Source organism: Ammodytes marinus, assembly GCF_949987685.1.
Source record: "Ammodytes marinus genome assembly, chromosome: 15".
Classification (NCBI taxonomy): Eukaryota; Metazoa; Chordata; class Actinopteri; order Uranoscopiformes; family Ammodytidae; genus Ammodytes; species Ammodytes marinus.
The window spans coordinates 2,377,230-2,391,531 of NC_137219.1; the positions used below are offsets into that span (position 1 = coordinate 2,377,230).

Below are 14,302 nucleotides of genomic sequence, written 5' to 3' on the forward strand. Positions count from 1 at the left end.
GTGTGTGTGTGTGTGTGTGTGTGTGTGTGTGTGCGTGTGTGTGTGTGTGTGTGTTCACCATTTGGTTTGGTTTGATTTGTAATGGGCTGTGTTGTAAAAGCCCTACTAACGTCCTCCCTCCTACATACTCAACATGTATATACTACAGTACATACTGTCTACTTAACCTGAATCGATTGTGTATGCGAGGTTCGTCGGACCGTTTACACTGAAGTATACAGAAGCAATAAAGACATTTATTTTTTATTTATTTTTGTTAGAATTAATACTTTCTGGTGAGTAATTTATTTTTCTTTTTCTTGTGAGAGTAGGTGGGGCTGAGCCACTGCGAACAGAACGCCTCAAATATCCTCATGGATCACAGTTTACAGTCAAAGGCTGGGTTCGGAAAGCCATACTTACGTCCTACTCATACTCATGTTGACGTCATTTTGAGTATGTGACGGTTTGGGTATGCGAGTTTGGGTATGCGAGAAATGCCCGGATGAGTACTAACTTCCGGGAAGATTTGGGGTATGGATCGATTGGATACTTTTCCTACTCAACCGCCCCACAATGCATTGCGTCTTTTCAAACAACAAGGACGTTTTTTTTTTTTTATTCTTTATTTACAATTTTGCATTTCCTGCACAACACAGGACTGTAGGTAAGACTCTAGTTCAACATCTAACCTGTTGAGGGCGGTTATACGCTAACAGCGTCTTAGACAGTATGTAGTATATAGATGTTGAGTATGTAGCAGGGAGGACGTTAGTAGGGCTTTCAGTATGTAGTATATACATGTTGAGTATGTAGGAGGGAGGACGTTAGTAGGGCTTTCAGTATGTAGTATATACATGTTGAGTATGTAGGAGGGAGGAAGTTAGTAGGGCTTTCAGTATGTAGTATATAGATGTTGAGTATGTAGCAGGGAGGACGTTAGTAGGGCTTTCAGTATGTAGTATATACATGTTGAGTATGTAGGAGGGAGGAAGTTAGTAGGGCTTTCAGTATGTAGTATATAGATGTTGAGTATGTAGCAGGGAGGACGTTAGTAGGGCTTTCAGTATGTAGTATATACATGTTGAGTATGTAGGAGGGAGGAAGTTAGTAGGGCTTTCAGTATGTAGTATATACATGTTGAGTATGTAGCAGGGAGGACGTTAGTAGGGCTTTCAGTATGTAGTATATACATGTTGAGTATGTAGGAGGGAGGACGTTAGTACTTTCAGTATGTAGTATATACATGTTGAGTATGTAGGAGGGAGGACGTTAGTAGGGCTTTCAGTATGTAGTATATACATGTTGAGTATGTAGGAGGGAGGACGTTAGTAGGGCTTTCAGTATGTAGTATATACATGTTGAGTATGTAGGAGGGAGGACGTTAGTAGGGCTTTCAGTATGTAGTATATACATGTTGAGTATGTAGGAGGGAGGACGTTAGTAGGGCTTTCGGAACACAGCCAAAGTCTATTGGGAAGATATTCAAGATTAACACACCACTTTCTTTCTCTGGATAGATGAGTGAGGAAGAAGGAGAAGTAGCCTAACACACTGTAGCCTATAAGACCAGCGTAAAACAAAGAGGGGCCACCAGAGCTATAGCAACATGCCAGTTTACAGAGCCTATGCTGTGTATTAACACTCACTTGTTTATTCATTAAATGCACATGAGTGAAGTTCATGAGACAAAACCCTCAAAACGTGGATTTATTCTGTGATTTGCAATGGAAACAAACGCTAACACTGGATCTACAGCTCTGGAAAACATGAAAAGACCAGTCTGGATTTTTCTTAAATCTTCATCTCTACATTACTTATTGAAAATGCTTTTAATGACAAAAAATGTATTGTTAGGGGGCGCCCTTTGCTCAGTTGGTAGGGCGTCCCCCCCATGGGCCTCGGCCAGCAGCGGACCCGGGTTCGATTCCAGCCCGCGGTCGTTCTCTGCATGTCACTCCCCTCTCTGCCCCATTTCAACTCTGTCTCTACACTATCAATAAAGCATAAAAATGCCAAAAAAAAAATTAAAAAAATGTATTGTTAATTTGGTAGAAATGTTGTCAGTAGTTGATATTAAATAACCAAAATGTTCATTCTACTCAAACATATGCCTATAAATAGTAAAACCAGAGACACTGAACATTTGGAGTGGTCTCTTCATTTTTTCCAGAGCTGTATATATCTATTGCATCAGTCCAAATGCTTTTCTCAACCACCTTGTTCTTAAACAACTTGTAAAATTAGCTAAAATGCACAAAATTATATCAACAAAATAAAGGAAAAGTCTGCTTTGTGGAGAGGAGAAGCAGGGATACAGTTGACCACACAAACCCTTCAGTAAGAGCAGATGTATGGTCAGATGGCGCCATCAAGTGGTGGACACACGACACTGCACCCTCTGTCAATGTGATTTCTATGTCATCGTCTTTCTTTGGCTGATTTCTTTCTTTCTAACAAACTAATCTCAATTTAAAATCCAGTTTATTTTGCATTATACCATAGTCTGTGTGAATACTCTATTCTGATTGGCTGGAGGACATTCCATAGGTGTGGATCAACCCCTGATGTATTGACATATAGATGGAACTGTTTGCATTCTGTCCACTTTAATGCGTCGCCGCTGATTACAGTTTTTACCTAATGCTTAAACACTAATAGTGGTTGCTATGCCCAAAGTATCACGCCCTCTAACTTTGGTGACCATGCCCTAAACACAAGCACCAACCCTACAAACACAATATGTGCTTTGCACTGTGTTTGAAATTCTCCAACACACTTCTTGCAAAACACTACACACTGTTTTTCACATAAGACACATTGTTCAAAAATGAAATCTCCTGCAATCATTGGGAAAACACATCTATTTAAAATACAAAACACAACTAAAATTGGAAAAGCACACAGACTCACACACATGAAAATAATAAATAAAGCTAATATAATACTAATCAGTGTGAGCCTTAGCATTACAAATAGACCTCAGGTGAGCTCAGCTCCTTTGTGAGACAGTAAGAGTCAGGGGAAGAGGACAAGAGAGAGCGGCAGGAGGACGATGACAAAGGAGACAACAGACAGAGACAGGGTCAATAGTGGACCATGTTATAGATCATGGCCTAACAATATAGGAGGCTGGTCTGAGATTCCAGCCCAACAACACAATAGCTCCATAATTAGGACATTTAGACTGGATATCAGGAATATTTTCGCTGTTGCTTCTCAAAGGATGACATTGCATGTGATGTCGATGAGGCGATGTAGCCAGACACAAACGGGAGGCGGTATCCAAAGGGCTCATAATCCACTCGCCCCATTCCTTACAACGCTTATTTTTAAATGTTACTGTAATTGTTTCAGAGTTCATAGTGACACACTGAATTGCTTGTTGAAATGCGATCCTACCTATTCGTTGTGTTTTTTTCTTTTGTTTGCCAAAACCATGAAATTGCAATATAAACTTTTTTTCAGAAGCTTTTCTATATTTTTTTTCATGTGTCTAATTGAAAATATAGTGGATCAATCTTTCCCAAAACATTCTGCAAGAGGTTGGATATGGCACGCAAGGCGATATTTCCCCCGTTGCTTGGCAAGGGAGGACATTGCCTGTGACGTGGATGAGGTGATGTGGCCAGATGCCAACCGGAGACAGGATCCATAGCCTAAATATCTTCCAATCGTTCCCCTACAACACTATGTTTTGCAGAACATTGTAGTTGTACCATTTCTTGTGTCTTTGTGTTTTTTTTTTTTTTTTTTTTTTACTTTTGCATAAATCTGAAATGGCAAAAAAAAAAATAATAATCTGAAGCGTTTATCATTTGTTTTCATGTGTCTAGATCAACTGTAGTGGATCAATCTTTTACATAAAAATCCGTATGAGACTTTTAAAGTCAAAAACCATCCAAAGTAGCCGACTGAATACAGCTGTGTTTTGCATAAAGCAAATCTGTGTGTTGTTGCTGCTAGGAAAGAGTAATTAAAAAGTGCATGTGTGTATTGTTTTGATGCTAAAAACTGTTTTGAAATGGGATTGTAAGGTTTTGTTTCAAGAGTTTCATTTTGCTGTATAAATTAGAAGATTATCTCCATGTGCTTTGTCCTATTCGGCCTGTGTGTTAAGTTTTGACACAGTGGGCCAAAGTCTGCAACATGTGTGTCTATTTGTAGTGATAAGGCTCACACTGATTTGTATTCAATTAGTTTTATTTTGTATATTTCATGTGTGTGAGTCTGTGTGATTTTCCAAATTTGGTTGTGTTTTGTATTTTACATAGCCGTGTTTTCCCAAGGATTGCAGGAGATTTCATTTTTGAACAATGTGTCTTATGTAAAAAACAGTGTGTAGTGTTTTGCAAGAAGTGTGTTGGAGAATTTCAAACACAGTGCAAAGCACATATTGTGTTTGTAGGGTTGGTGCTTGTGTTTAGGGCATGGTCACCAAAGTTAGAGGTTGTGATGCTTTGGGCATAGCAACCACTATTAGTGTGTAAGCATTAGGTATAAACTGTAAAGAAAAGTGAAATATGTTCAACACAATCTCTCCGTGTCTGTTTGAAGGCGGAACCTCTGTCGTCACTTTGGGAACGTCGGACAAGTCTGAAACCATGACGACTCGCCTCTCCAACAACCACAGGTCAACTTTTTTCAACTTTTTCATTTTTGATTGCACACTTTTACACAACATACTTACTTTAAATAACCATTTTATGTGTCTTAATTGGTGTCTGGTCAGGTTAATCGTTTCAGTTTTATGTGCTAAGATTAGAAGTTCAGTAAAAGTTGGACATCCTTGTTTTAATGCCGCTATCTAGTCTTTATTTCACTACATTTATCCGACATCTTTATTTATTTTATTTTTTTATTCTCAACATAAACAATTAGTTGAATAATCTAAACTCTAATTATTAGAGCCCCCCCCCCCCCCACCTCCATAGAGGCTCAGTCCTCTTCACAGCAGACCCGGGTTAGAATCCAGCCCGGGTCGTTCTCTGCATGTCATTCCCCTCTCTGACTCATTTCATCTCTGTCTCCCCACTCTGTCCATAAAGTATGAAAAATGCCCCGAAAAAATTATATATTTTTTTTATCCAAAATAGATCTCACACTAAAAAAAACATTGTGATTTTGACAGGCGCAATCCAATCTGTATTGTTTTTACAGTATTTTATTTTGGAAATATGAATCAAATGTGTGTTTTTTTTCACCCTTTTCGAATGGGAACAGATACCTTTTCCTGGACGGTGAGAGTCACTTTGAGGTGGAGTTATCTCGGATCAACAGCATGCAGATTCTGACAGACGGCTCCAGTCCCGGAGGTGAGATTTAGAAAGAATGAAATACAGACTTTTATTTTAGTTTTATTTAAAGGTGCAACGAGGAACTTTTAAATATTTCTGAAACAGTCTAATTTTTTCTCTGATGATCATAAATTAATGCTATTTTAAGATAGTTTTTCTTAATGCCTTTGTCATGTGTACATGCTCACCCAGGAACAACAGCTGGCGTAGTAAAAACACTACCGCTTTTGTCCAAAGGGGGTGCAATAATTAACAAATTGAAAGTTCCTCAGATAATTTTTTTTAGGCACCCTTGAAATGGTTTGGAATTAACTGAATGTTTTGTAAAAGTTTTGAATTTACGTTTTATTTGCTATTTTTTTAAAACATTGTCCTTAAAATCCCCGAACAGGGATTTCATTTAATCGCTCTCAAACGACAAATATGGCTCAAGAAAGACGCAATAAGTTCACTATGGACTGTATGGAGACATATGATTAAAACCGACGATTTATTTATATTAATATAAGAGTTAAATCGCTCTTTATTTGTACAGTGATCACTTATATAGTGTGCACGTTTTATAAAGCCGATCTCTCAGTCACTCGTTCTGCATGTAATCGGCAAATAAACCTTTCGGGGATCCCACTACTGATAACCAATCAGAAGAGAGAACGCTACAAACCGGCACCCGTCAGATGATGCTAGATAACTCGCTGTTTGAAGACCGCAGTGCATTAATGTGGTGACGTAGGGACGAGCGAGGGGACTGCTAACTGCAGTCACTGACAGGAAGTTAGCTAAACTGACCATTCCGCTTACTGAACCTTTAAGCTTCTTAAATAAGGTTTTGGAAATTGGTTAAAATAGAATGTTGTTGAAATTTTTTGGAAAATGAATTTGTAAAAATGTGTGTGAACTGAGAAGCCTTTATGTGTTGTTTACTCCACTTCGTTCAGTAAATTCTTGTGTCTTCAACATGTTATTTTTTATTCCCCCTGAAATGGATCAACTGACCAGCTGAGACTTTTCTTGATTAACCCCTTTTCCTATTCTAGCGGATCACTAACACACTCTCTCCTCCTCTCCTTCTCTTGGTCTCAGAGAATGACATTCACACTTACACCAGTCTGCTGGACAGCCACTGTTGTTCTGAAGGTTAGACATTTGGCTCAATAATTGTCCATCCATCCATTTATTATTATTATTATTATTATTATTATTATTATTATTATTATTATTATTATTATTATTATTATTATTATTATTATTATTATTATTTTTACATCATTGCAGATCTGGTTTAATTTGGGTCTTTTCCATCCGAATGCATCAATTTAAAACCAGTTATAACCTGTTCATTTTTTTTTATGATTGAAAGGCGAGACACTTTTGCGCCCGGTTTTGCTTCCATAACATGTCTTCTTTTCTACACTATTCTGAAGGTACACTACATTTTCTTCCTAAAAAGAAGCAGAAAATGCATTTTTAAGACCTATACATAGTCATAGTCATTTTTGATTAATAGCATGAAAAAAAAAAAAGCTGTTCTGTAAAAACTTTGAACACTAATATGTTGTCAAAATCAAACAAAGATTTTAACTCAGGCTTTATCCAACATCTAGAATTCTCTCTATCTGATGGGAAAGGTTGAAATGCATCGCATGCAATCTAGAACCTCACCACTAGATGGGGCCAAATACACTGATATTACACACGGCCCCTTTAAATAGAACATAGTTTCAGTATAAAAATGCTCGTGCTCTCACCTGAAAACACACACTTACCCTGTGTTCCAAATCACACACTCTTTCTTTTTACTACACTACATACTAAAGTACAGAAGAGTTTTAGTCTTTTTACTACACTACATACTAAAGTACAGAAGAGTTTTAGGGCCACGGGAGAGAAAAAAAAATCAGATAAGGAACTTTTTTTTTCATTATGTCGAGAAATGTCAAGAATAAAGACGAATACTTCAAAATGCTATTGAAGTTAGTGGGGCATTTATGTATTTTCAGCATACTACAATTGACGTGCATGTATTGGGACATCCTAAATCTTTTTCTGGCATACTAAATAGTAGGGAAGTATGGGGATTGGAATGCAGGGACAGTCACCATAGGTTTGTGTATGTGACCGCAGCATGTGTTTCTCTCATAACGTTGTGCCTCTGTCCAAACCCCAATTGCCTTTTATTTTGAAAGTTAACCTCATTGTGTGTCTGTTTCCTGCTCTCATTGATTTTTATCTTCCAATTTCCTAATTAAAAAAAAAAAAGGTTTGGTGGTTATCCCTGCACATATTTGTTTTGTTGTTGTTGCATGTGTGTGTGTGTGTGTGTGTGTGTGTGTGTGTGTGTGTGTGTGTGTGTGTGTGTGTGTGTGTGTGTGTGTGTGTGTGTGTGTGTGTGTGTGTGTGTGTGTGTGTGTGTGTGTGTTTGTGTGTGTGTGTGTTTGTGTTTCCATTTCATCATTTTCTAAGGATTTGTTGTTAATAATTTCAATTGAATTTGCAGCCAATACTTAAGAAGTCTTAGTATTTGGTTGAGTATCTTGTGTTGTGTAAATGTTTTATTTCTATTCATATTTTTCATTTGCTTTTTCTAATGTGTATTCTATACTTGATGTGTTTTAATCTTTTGCCCCCTGTGAAGCACTAAGAAATGGCCTTGTGTCTGAATAGTGCTATATAAATGAACTTGCCTTGCGTATGTGTGCAGGTGGTACGTCGCGCGCCAGTGGCATGTTGCTGCACTACAAACCCATGGGCTCACAGGAGGCACAGCAGCTTCGCATGGACACAGCAGAGGACAAGAAGACCGCCGCGCTCTGGCTAGCAGCTATGCACAAGGTACCACACACACGACACAAAGACACAGGCTGTAAACAGAAAGATTACTATGAAATATATGAGAAGAAATATGGGCACTTTTCTTATTTCAAAAGAACTGTACAATTGTGCCGAGGGAATACGATCATGAATGTGCAATAAACACAAATTGAGACATATATGGATGTATGTTAAAGGTGGAGTCAGTCATGGTCCACTACCTGTCCATACTGTGTGCGCACTGAAAAATAACCCAGTGTTAATTAGGGCCCGACCGATGTGGATTTTTGGGTGCCGATGCTTTTCTGCGAAAAATTACGATAACGATTAAATCAGACGTTTTTTTTTTTTTTTTTTTTTTTTTTTTTTTTAATCTCATAAATATATATTGAAAATTTTTACTTTTTTGAACCCTTAAATATATATAAATACTTGTTACTGTCAATAGGTGTACAGGAACTTTTTATTTATTGAAATATGCATCATCTAAAAAAAAATAAAGTGTTACAAATATGTCGAAAGTGACAGGACGCATTTTTAAACTCAGAACATTAAGCATTTTATGTAACTGCACCCAACCCTCTGGAACTCCCTCCCTCCAAACATCAGCATCTCAGGGTGTATTCACACATGCCGTGTTTAGTTCGGTTGAAACGAACTCAGATGCACTTCTGCCTTCGGTGCGCATCTTTCAGGCAGGTGTGAATACAGCAATCGCACTCGGGTGCGGACCAAACAAACGCTCCGAGACCCAGCTGAAGAGGTAGTCTCGATGCGTTTCCAAACGTACTCTGCTGCAGTTCGTTTGTGGTGTGAATTTGTTCGGACTCGATCCGACCCAAATGCAGGAGGCACTGTGCCTTTTCTTTCTTTTCTTTTTTAATAAATAGCCGTCAGCTTCACATTATGGGAAAGTGTTGTTGTCACCATTATTAGGAAGATTAGTTGTGGTTTGACCGGGAGCCCAGAACAATATAAATGCTGAATGTGTTCAGCGATCAGATGAAGGAGAGGGGAGCGTCTCTCGCACAGTGCCAACAGGTTAACGCTGCGCAAGAAGTGTGTGTTTTTATTTTGCTTCCCATGTACGGGACCGTCAATACTATCCCCGTGTCAGTTTGGAGCTGAACTGCGCCGACCCAGCTGATACACAGCTTAATCAGCTGAGTGTCAGCTTGAGCCTATTCTTCTCGCGTGACGCGCATCCAGCACCAAAAATACAGTAAAAATGATGTTTCACATCGTAGGCTACAAGCCACATAACGTGGCATTGACATAAGGCTACACATTATGACCATATGAAACAACCATAATTTGATGTTTTTCCTCTTTATTTATAGGTTAGATGTAGGCCCTTTTATTATTTTTAGCCCCATATTATATCAATGATATATATTTCGCAGTTTAAACTTCGTGCTTCCTGTTTCTCTCCACCCCAGAATGTCTGTCCAATGAATGAATGACCTCAGATCACGTGTGGTTTTGCTTCGTAATGCTGGTTCACTTGCAAAAGGGGCAATATGAAAGTGGACCACACCAAACAAAAAAAATCAAAACTCTATTTGGTCTGGACCAAAGCAAGTGCACTAGCGGACTTTCCCAGTGTGAATACACCCTCAGACTAAATAAACTCATTCAAAAGTCAACTCAAAACTCACCTCTTTTAAGAAAGCATAATTACACCAGACTCCACTCCAAACCTTATCTTTAATTTGTCTGTATTTTGTTTTCTTTTTCTATAAGTATGATTTTCTATATGTTTGATGTAAAGTGTCTTTGAATGACCTCCAATAAAGCACTATATAAATTCTATATAATAACTATAGTAATATCAACTACTATTAACAGTCAAGAGATGACCAATGACTCTGCTATTGGTGTCAGGGGGAACTGTCAAGTCAAGTGTGAATTAATCCAATGTATTACAACACACCTGCTGCTGCTGTTAATATGCTATAAGGCTATAAGGCTATAAGGCTATAAGGCTGTAAGGCTATAAGGCTATAAGGCTGTAAGGCTACCTCCGGGGCAGCAATGCATCTCACTCAACATGATTGCTGGAATAAAAAAATAAATAAAAAAATCGGCAAAAAATCGGCGGCCATTTTGCCGGTGGCCGATTTTCGGAGATGTGCTATAATCGGCCGATTAAATCGTCCGGCCGATATATCGGTCGGGCCCTAGTTTTAGGCTCTGTAAACAGGCATGTTGCTATATGGTGGGCCCCCTAAGTTTACATACCCTTTGTTTACATACATACCCATTTGCAGACCCAAGGCTGTGTATTTAACACTGGTCAGCACACACACAGTACAGACGGGTAGCGGATCATGAGGAGATATTCACTGATTTGACAAAGTGATTTGGGACAACAAGCTTTCTCCAGAATCGCTGACTGGGCATCTTAATAAGCTAAGCTAAACCTCAGGTGGGCCGGAGCAGCTGTTGATCTCATGTGTCCTAACCCTTCTCTTACGTCTGTCTCACACACAGGCGGCCAAACTTCTGTATGAGGCTCGGGACCAGTGACACACACACACCCAAGTGTTTTATACTCCGACTCTTACCGGGCTTTTTGCTATCGTTTGGATTTTTATGAACGCCAGATCTGATTTACGCTTCTCCGTCCGATTCAACGTCGGTTTTCATCTTGATGCCATTTCGTATGACGGTTATATATCTGCAAGAAATGTTTATATATATAAAATAACTACAATGTATTACCTCTGTAACTTTGTACATCATGTTTACCAGCTGTAGGCAGATTCTTCTGACATTTTATTGCTTTTTGCAATCTCGGAGTTCTTTAATCCTCTTTGATTCATAACATAAATCCGGGGCTGCAGTATAAATGTGTTTGTTACGTAGAAATGGAAACAACTGAGCAGTGAGACCGCAGGAAAAGTAGATTTCCAACCCGTTAGTACGTGTTGGTTTTTGGGAGGCTGCTACTTTGCATTGCTTTTTGTTTTCAAAACTCAGATTTGAGATCGGGACGTTGTAACATAATTATGTGATTCTTACCTTACCTGCAGTTCACCAAGGAAGGCCTACTTCATACCATAACATCTATGAAATGTGAGATAACACCAGCCAAGACAATTGTACGCACGATAACTTTAAATGCAGGTGTATTGTGTGTGTGCGTGTACGTACTGATTGCTGGTTAGAGGTGTCAGTACACTTTATGGAGCTGGTATCCTTCCAGAGATAACACAGATGTTGTAGTTGGTCAGGTGACATGTTTCAGCCTCTGTATGTATCTATGTAATGTATGTTTATTTAATCTCTCTGCCTTCTGCAGTCAGATCTTTGGGCCTTTTGCCTCTTTATTATCATTATCCAGAGCCATTATCCACCTTCCACCAAATCCTTCTAGTTGTGCTTGAGTTTCTGGGTTAGACAGGTAGATGGTTAGACAGGTAGATGGTTGTGCTTCCACGGACCTATTGTAAAGAAAAACTTAGTTTGCAGCCTATGACACACCCCGGCATTAATATGTTGAAAGCATTTGCCACATTGTTACATAGCTTATATTAAACAGCTAAACCCTTACAACAGTTTTGATTTGAGTAAAAAATAAAGTAAAAGCACTTCTTTGGGTATCGCTAACACGTTTATGATTAAGCTCAAGCGTGAAGTGTCTTTGTGAATATTACATATTATGTTGAACTAGGATTGTCCTGCAAAGTTAAGACGGTATGCATTCTATCTTTTTTTTTTTTTTTTTTTAAACTCCAATTCAAATGCACATGTTTTTTTAGTTGCACACACTTCGTTTTATACTTAGCTGAGATTTAGATTTACCAAGTATATCGATGGCTTCACAATAGTTAGCATTTGAGTAAAACATCTTGCTTTCTGCACGTCTTCCCCGTTTGAAGGCAGAAAGTGTGTTTTACGGGAGCACAGAGTCGGTTTTATCTTTTCGCCACGACGTGACATACAGTTTATTTTTATACGCTGCTTACCTAAGAATCAACAGTTTGGTATATAGGCTTTGATGATGTCTGCAGTGTCTTGGTATAACACTATACTCTGTCACTAACAAACTGCTGGATGTGAAGGCTGCACAACATAGGAACACAGTTATGATCTTGTATTATTTTATCAGTTGTCATAAAATAATAAATGTTTCCTCTCAAAGGCCATAATGCAGAACTCTCTCTAGGGTTATACGTTCATGACGATTTATTTTGTTTGTTTGTAAGTTAGTTTGCACAACGTGTAACATCACCAAGTCACGACCCAGTCAGCGTTTATACCTTTAGCACTTTAATGGCTCACACAGGCTGTGTCCCAAAAGCCCTACTAACGTCCTACTCTGGTTGTGGTTGTGTATGCGAGTTTGTGTAGGCGAGAAATGCCCGGATGAGTTCTTACTTCCGAGAAGATTTTGTGTATGGATCGATAGGATACTTTTCCTACTCAATTGCCCCAAAATGCTTTGCGTCTTTTCAAACGACACAGAAGTTTTATTTTTTTTAATTCTTTATTGCTTCTATATACTTCAGTATAAACAGTCCGACGAACCTCGCATACACAATGGATGGTTAAGTAGACGGTATGTAGTATATACATGTTGAGTATGTAGGAGGGAGGACGTTAGTAGGGCTTTCAGTATGTAGTATATACATGTTGAGTATGTAGGAGGGAGGACGTTAGTAGGGCTTTTCCAACACAGACACATATTTGTTTCATTTTCTGACGCTGTTAAGAATTTACCATTCCCTTTGTTGAATTCTACTGTCCAGAATAAAGTGTTGTGTTACTACCTTTTGTTATGTTGTTGTTTGTGTCATTTGGGACAAAGTGGATTCCTTCACTAATGCACCAACACACTAGCCTGGTCCTACCAGACCATCGTACTTCATTTAGCCTGGTCCTACCAGACCATCGTACTTCATTTAGCCTGGTCCTACCAGACCATCGTACTTCATTTAGCCTGGTCCCACCAGACCATCGTACCTCATTTAATTTGTACAGAAGGTCTGGAATCACTCATTTGACAAACGTAAACTCACTTAAAGGCGGCAGTCTGTTGAAGTTTAAAACTATTGGATCTGCCCAGTGCCACTCTGGATCTACCAACCAATTTAACATTAATATTCATGAATGTTATCAACTCATTTTAAGGCAGATTTAAAATCTTTTCGCACATTTCACTATCAAGATAGGGCTGGATATAATTTTATGGCAGGAGGAAAACGACTCGAATGTGTTTTATTTGACCAGATGGTCATATAGACCACATGAAAGTTATAATGTCAGTTTGAAGTCCCCGAAAAAGAAGCATGTCATGTGATGAATTGATAACTCCTGTAAGGTGATGGAACAGAGGCCAGCTGATTTGGAACGGAACTGCCGGCTGCTTCCACCTGCGAAAAAGTAAGGAGCTATATTGGGATTAATAATGTTGTTTTTGATGGTGTGTTTTTTTTTTAAGAACGTGAGTATTAGAATACTTGCTTTGAAAATCCAACAAGTATTGGAAGCCTGTAAAATGGTATTCAGGACAGTGGCCCTAGTGGCTTGTGGTAAACGTTCTAGTTTGCAACGCTCCTTTGCTAACCTCGTCCTTACGGTGAATTTACAGAAGCTACGGTGGCCTTCAAGGACAAGAAGCTAGTTACTAAAAGATGGCATCATCCACCACTGCCTCGAGTCTTTCCCCAATATCAAGTGATGAGGTGAAGATGCATTTAGTTATTTATTCTATCCTACTTATTTTTCATCCTTCTTTCGACGCCCACTATAGATAAAAACGCTGGCTGTTAAGTTTGTCCGTTCTGTGCTACTGTTTAAACATGGCTTTGCAACATGGCGGCCTCAGCGCCCGCTCCTACAAAAGGCTCATTCTAAACAACTTTTATCTACAAGCGATTGTAGACTTATTCAAACATACTTGCGTATTATATTCCACTTTTACTAGGTCTGTTCTTTAAAAATGCCAATAAATTCTACACACTGCTCCTTTAACAATGTTAAACAATGTCTAGTCAGCATGCTAGTGTAGGCCTACATTTTCTTTCCTAAATTTTCAATGCTGCTTTATTTTTACGTTTTAAAATGGGAAATACATATTCCAAAACGACCAATATTGAGCAAAATACCCCCAAAATTGTTGCTGCGGCGCTTCAAGCCACGCCTCCTATTCCCCTAGGCAGTGGCCCCCTTAAGTAAGACATTTCCTGTGGGGAACACTGAATCCCTTG

At 38.8% G+C, this 14,302-nt stretch overlaps 1 protein-coding gene across 1 annotated transcript; it reads left to right on the plus strand.

Annotated features, from left to right (window-relative positions):
* Positions 1-4,502: 4,502 nt before the first annotated feature.
* On the plus strand, positions 4,503-11,210 carry LOC307261609 (zinc finger FYVE domain-containing protein 21-like; the record flags this gene model as incomplete). Its single annotated transcript, XM_080042192.1, has 4 exons — positions 4,503-4,612; positions 5,203-5,294; positions 7,978-8,108; positions 10,581-11,210. 4 exons carry the CDS (start codon positions 4,503-4,505, stop codon positions 10,614-10,616), a joined length of 369 nt encoding a protein of 122 aa, XP_079898318.1. The 3' UTR covers positions 10,617-11,210.
* Positions 11,211-14,302: the final 3,092 nt, after the last annotated feature.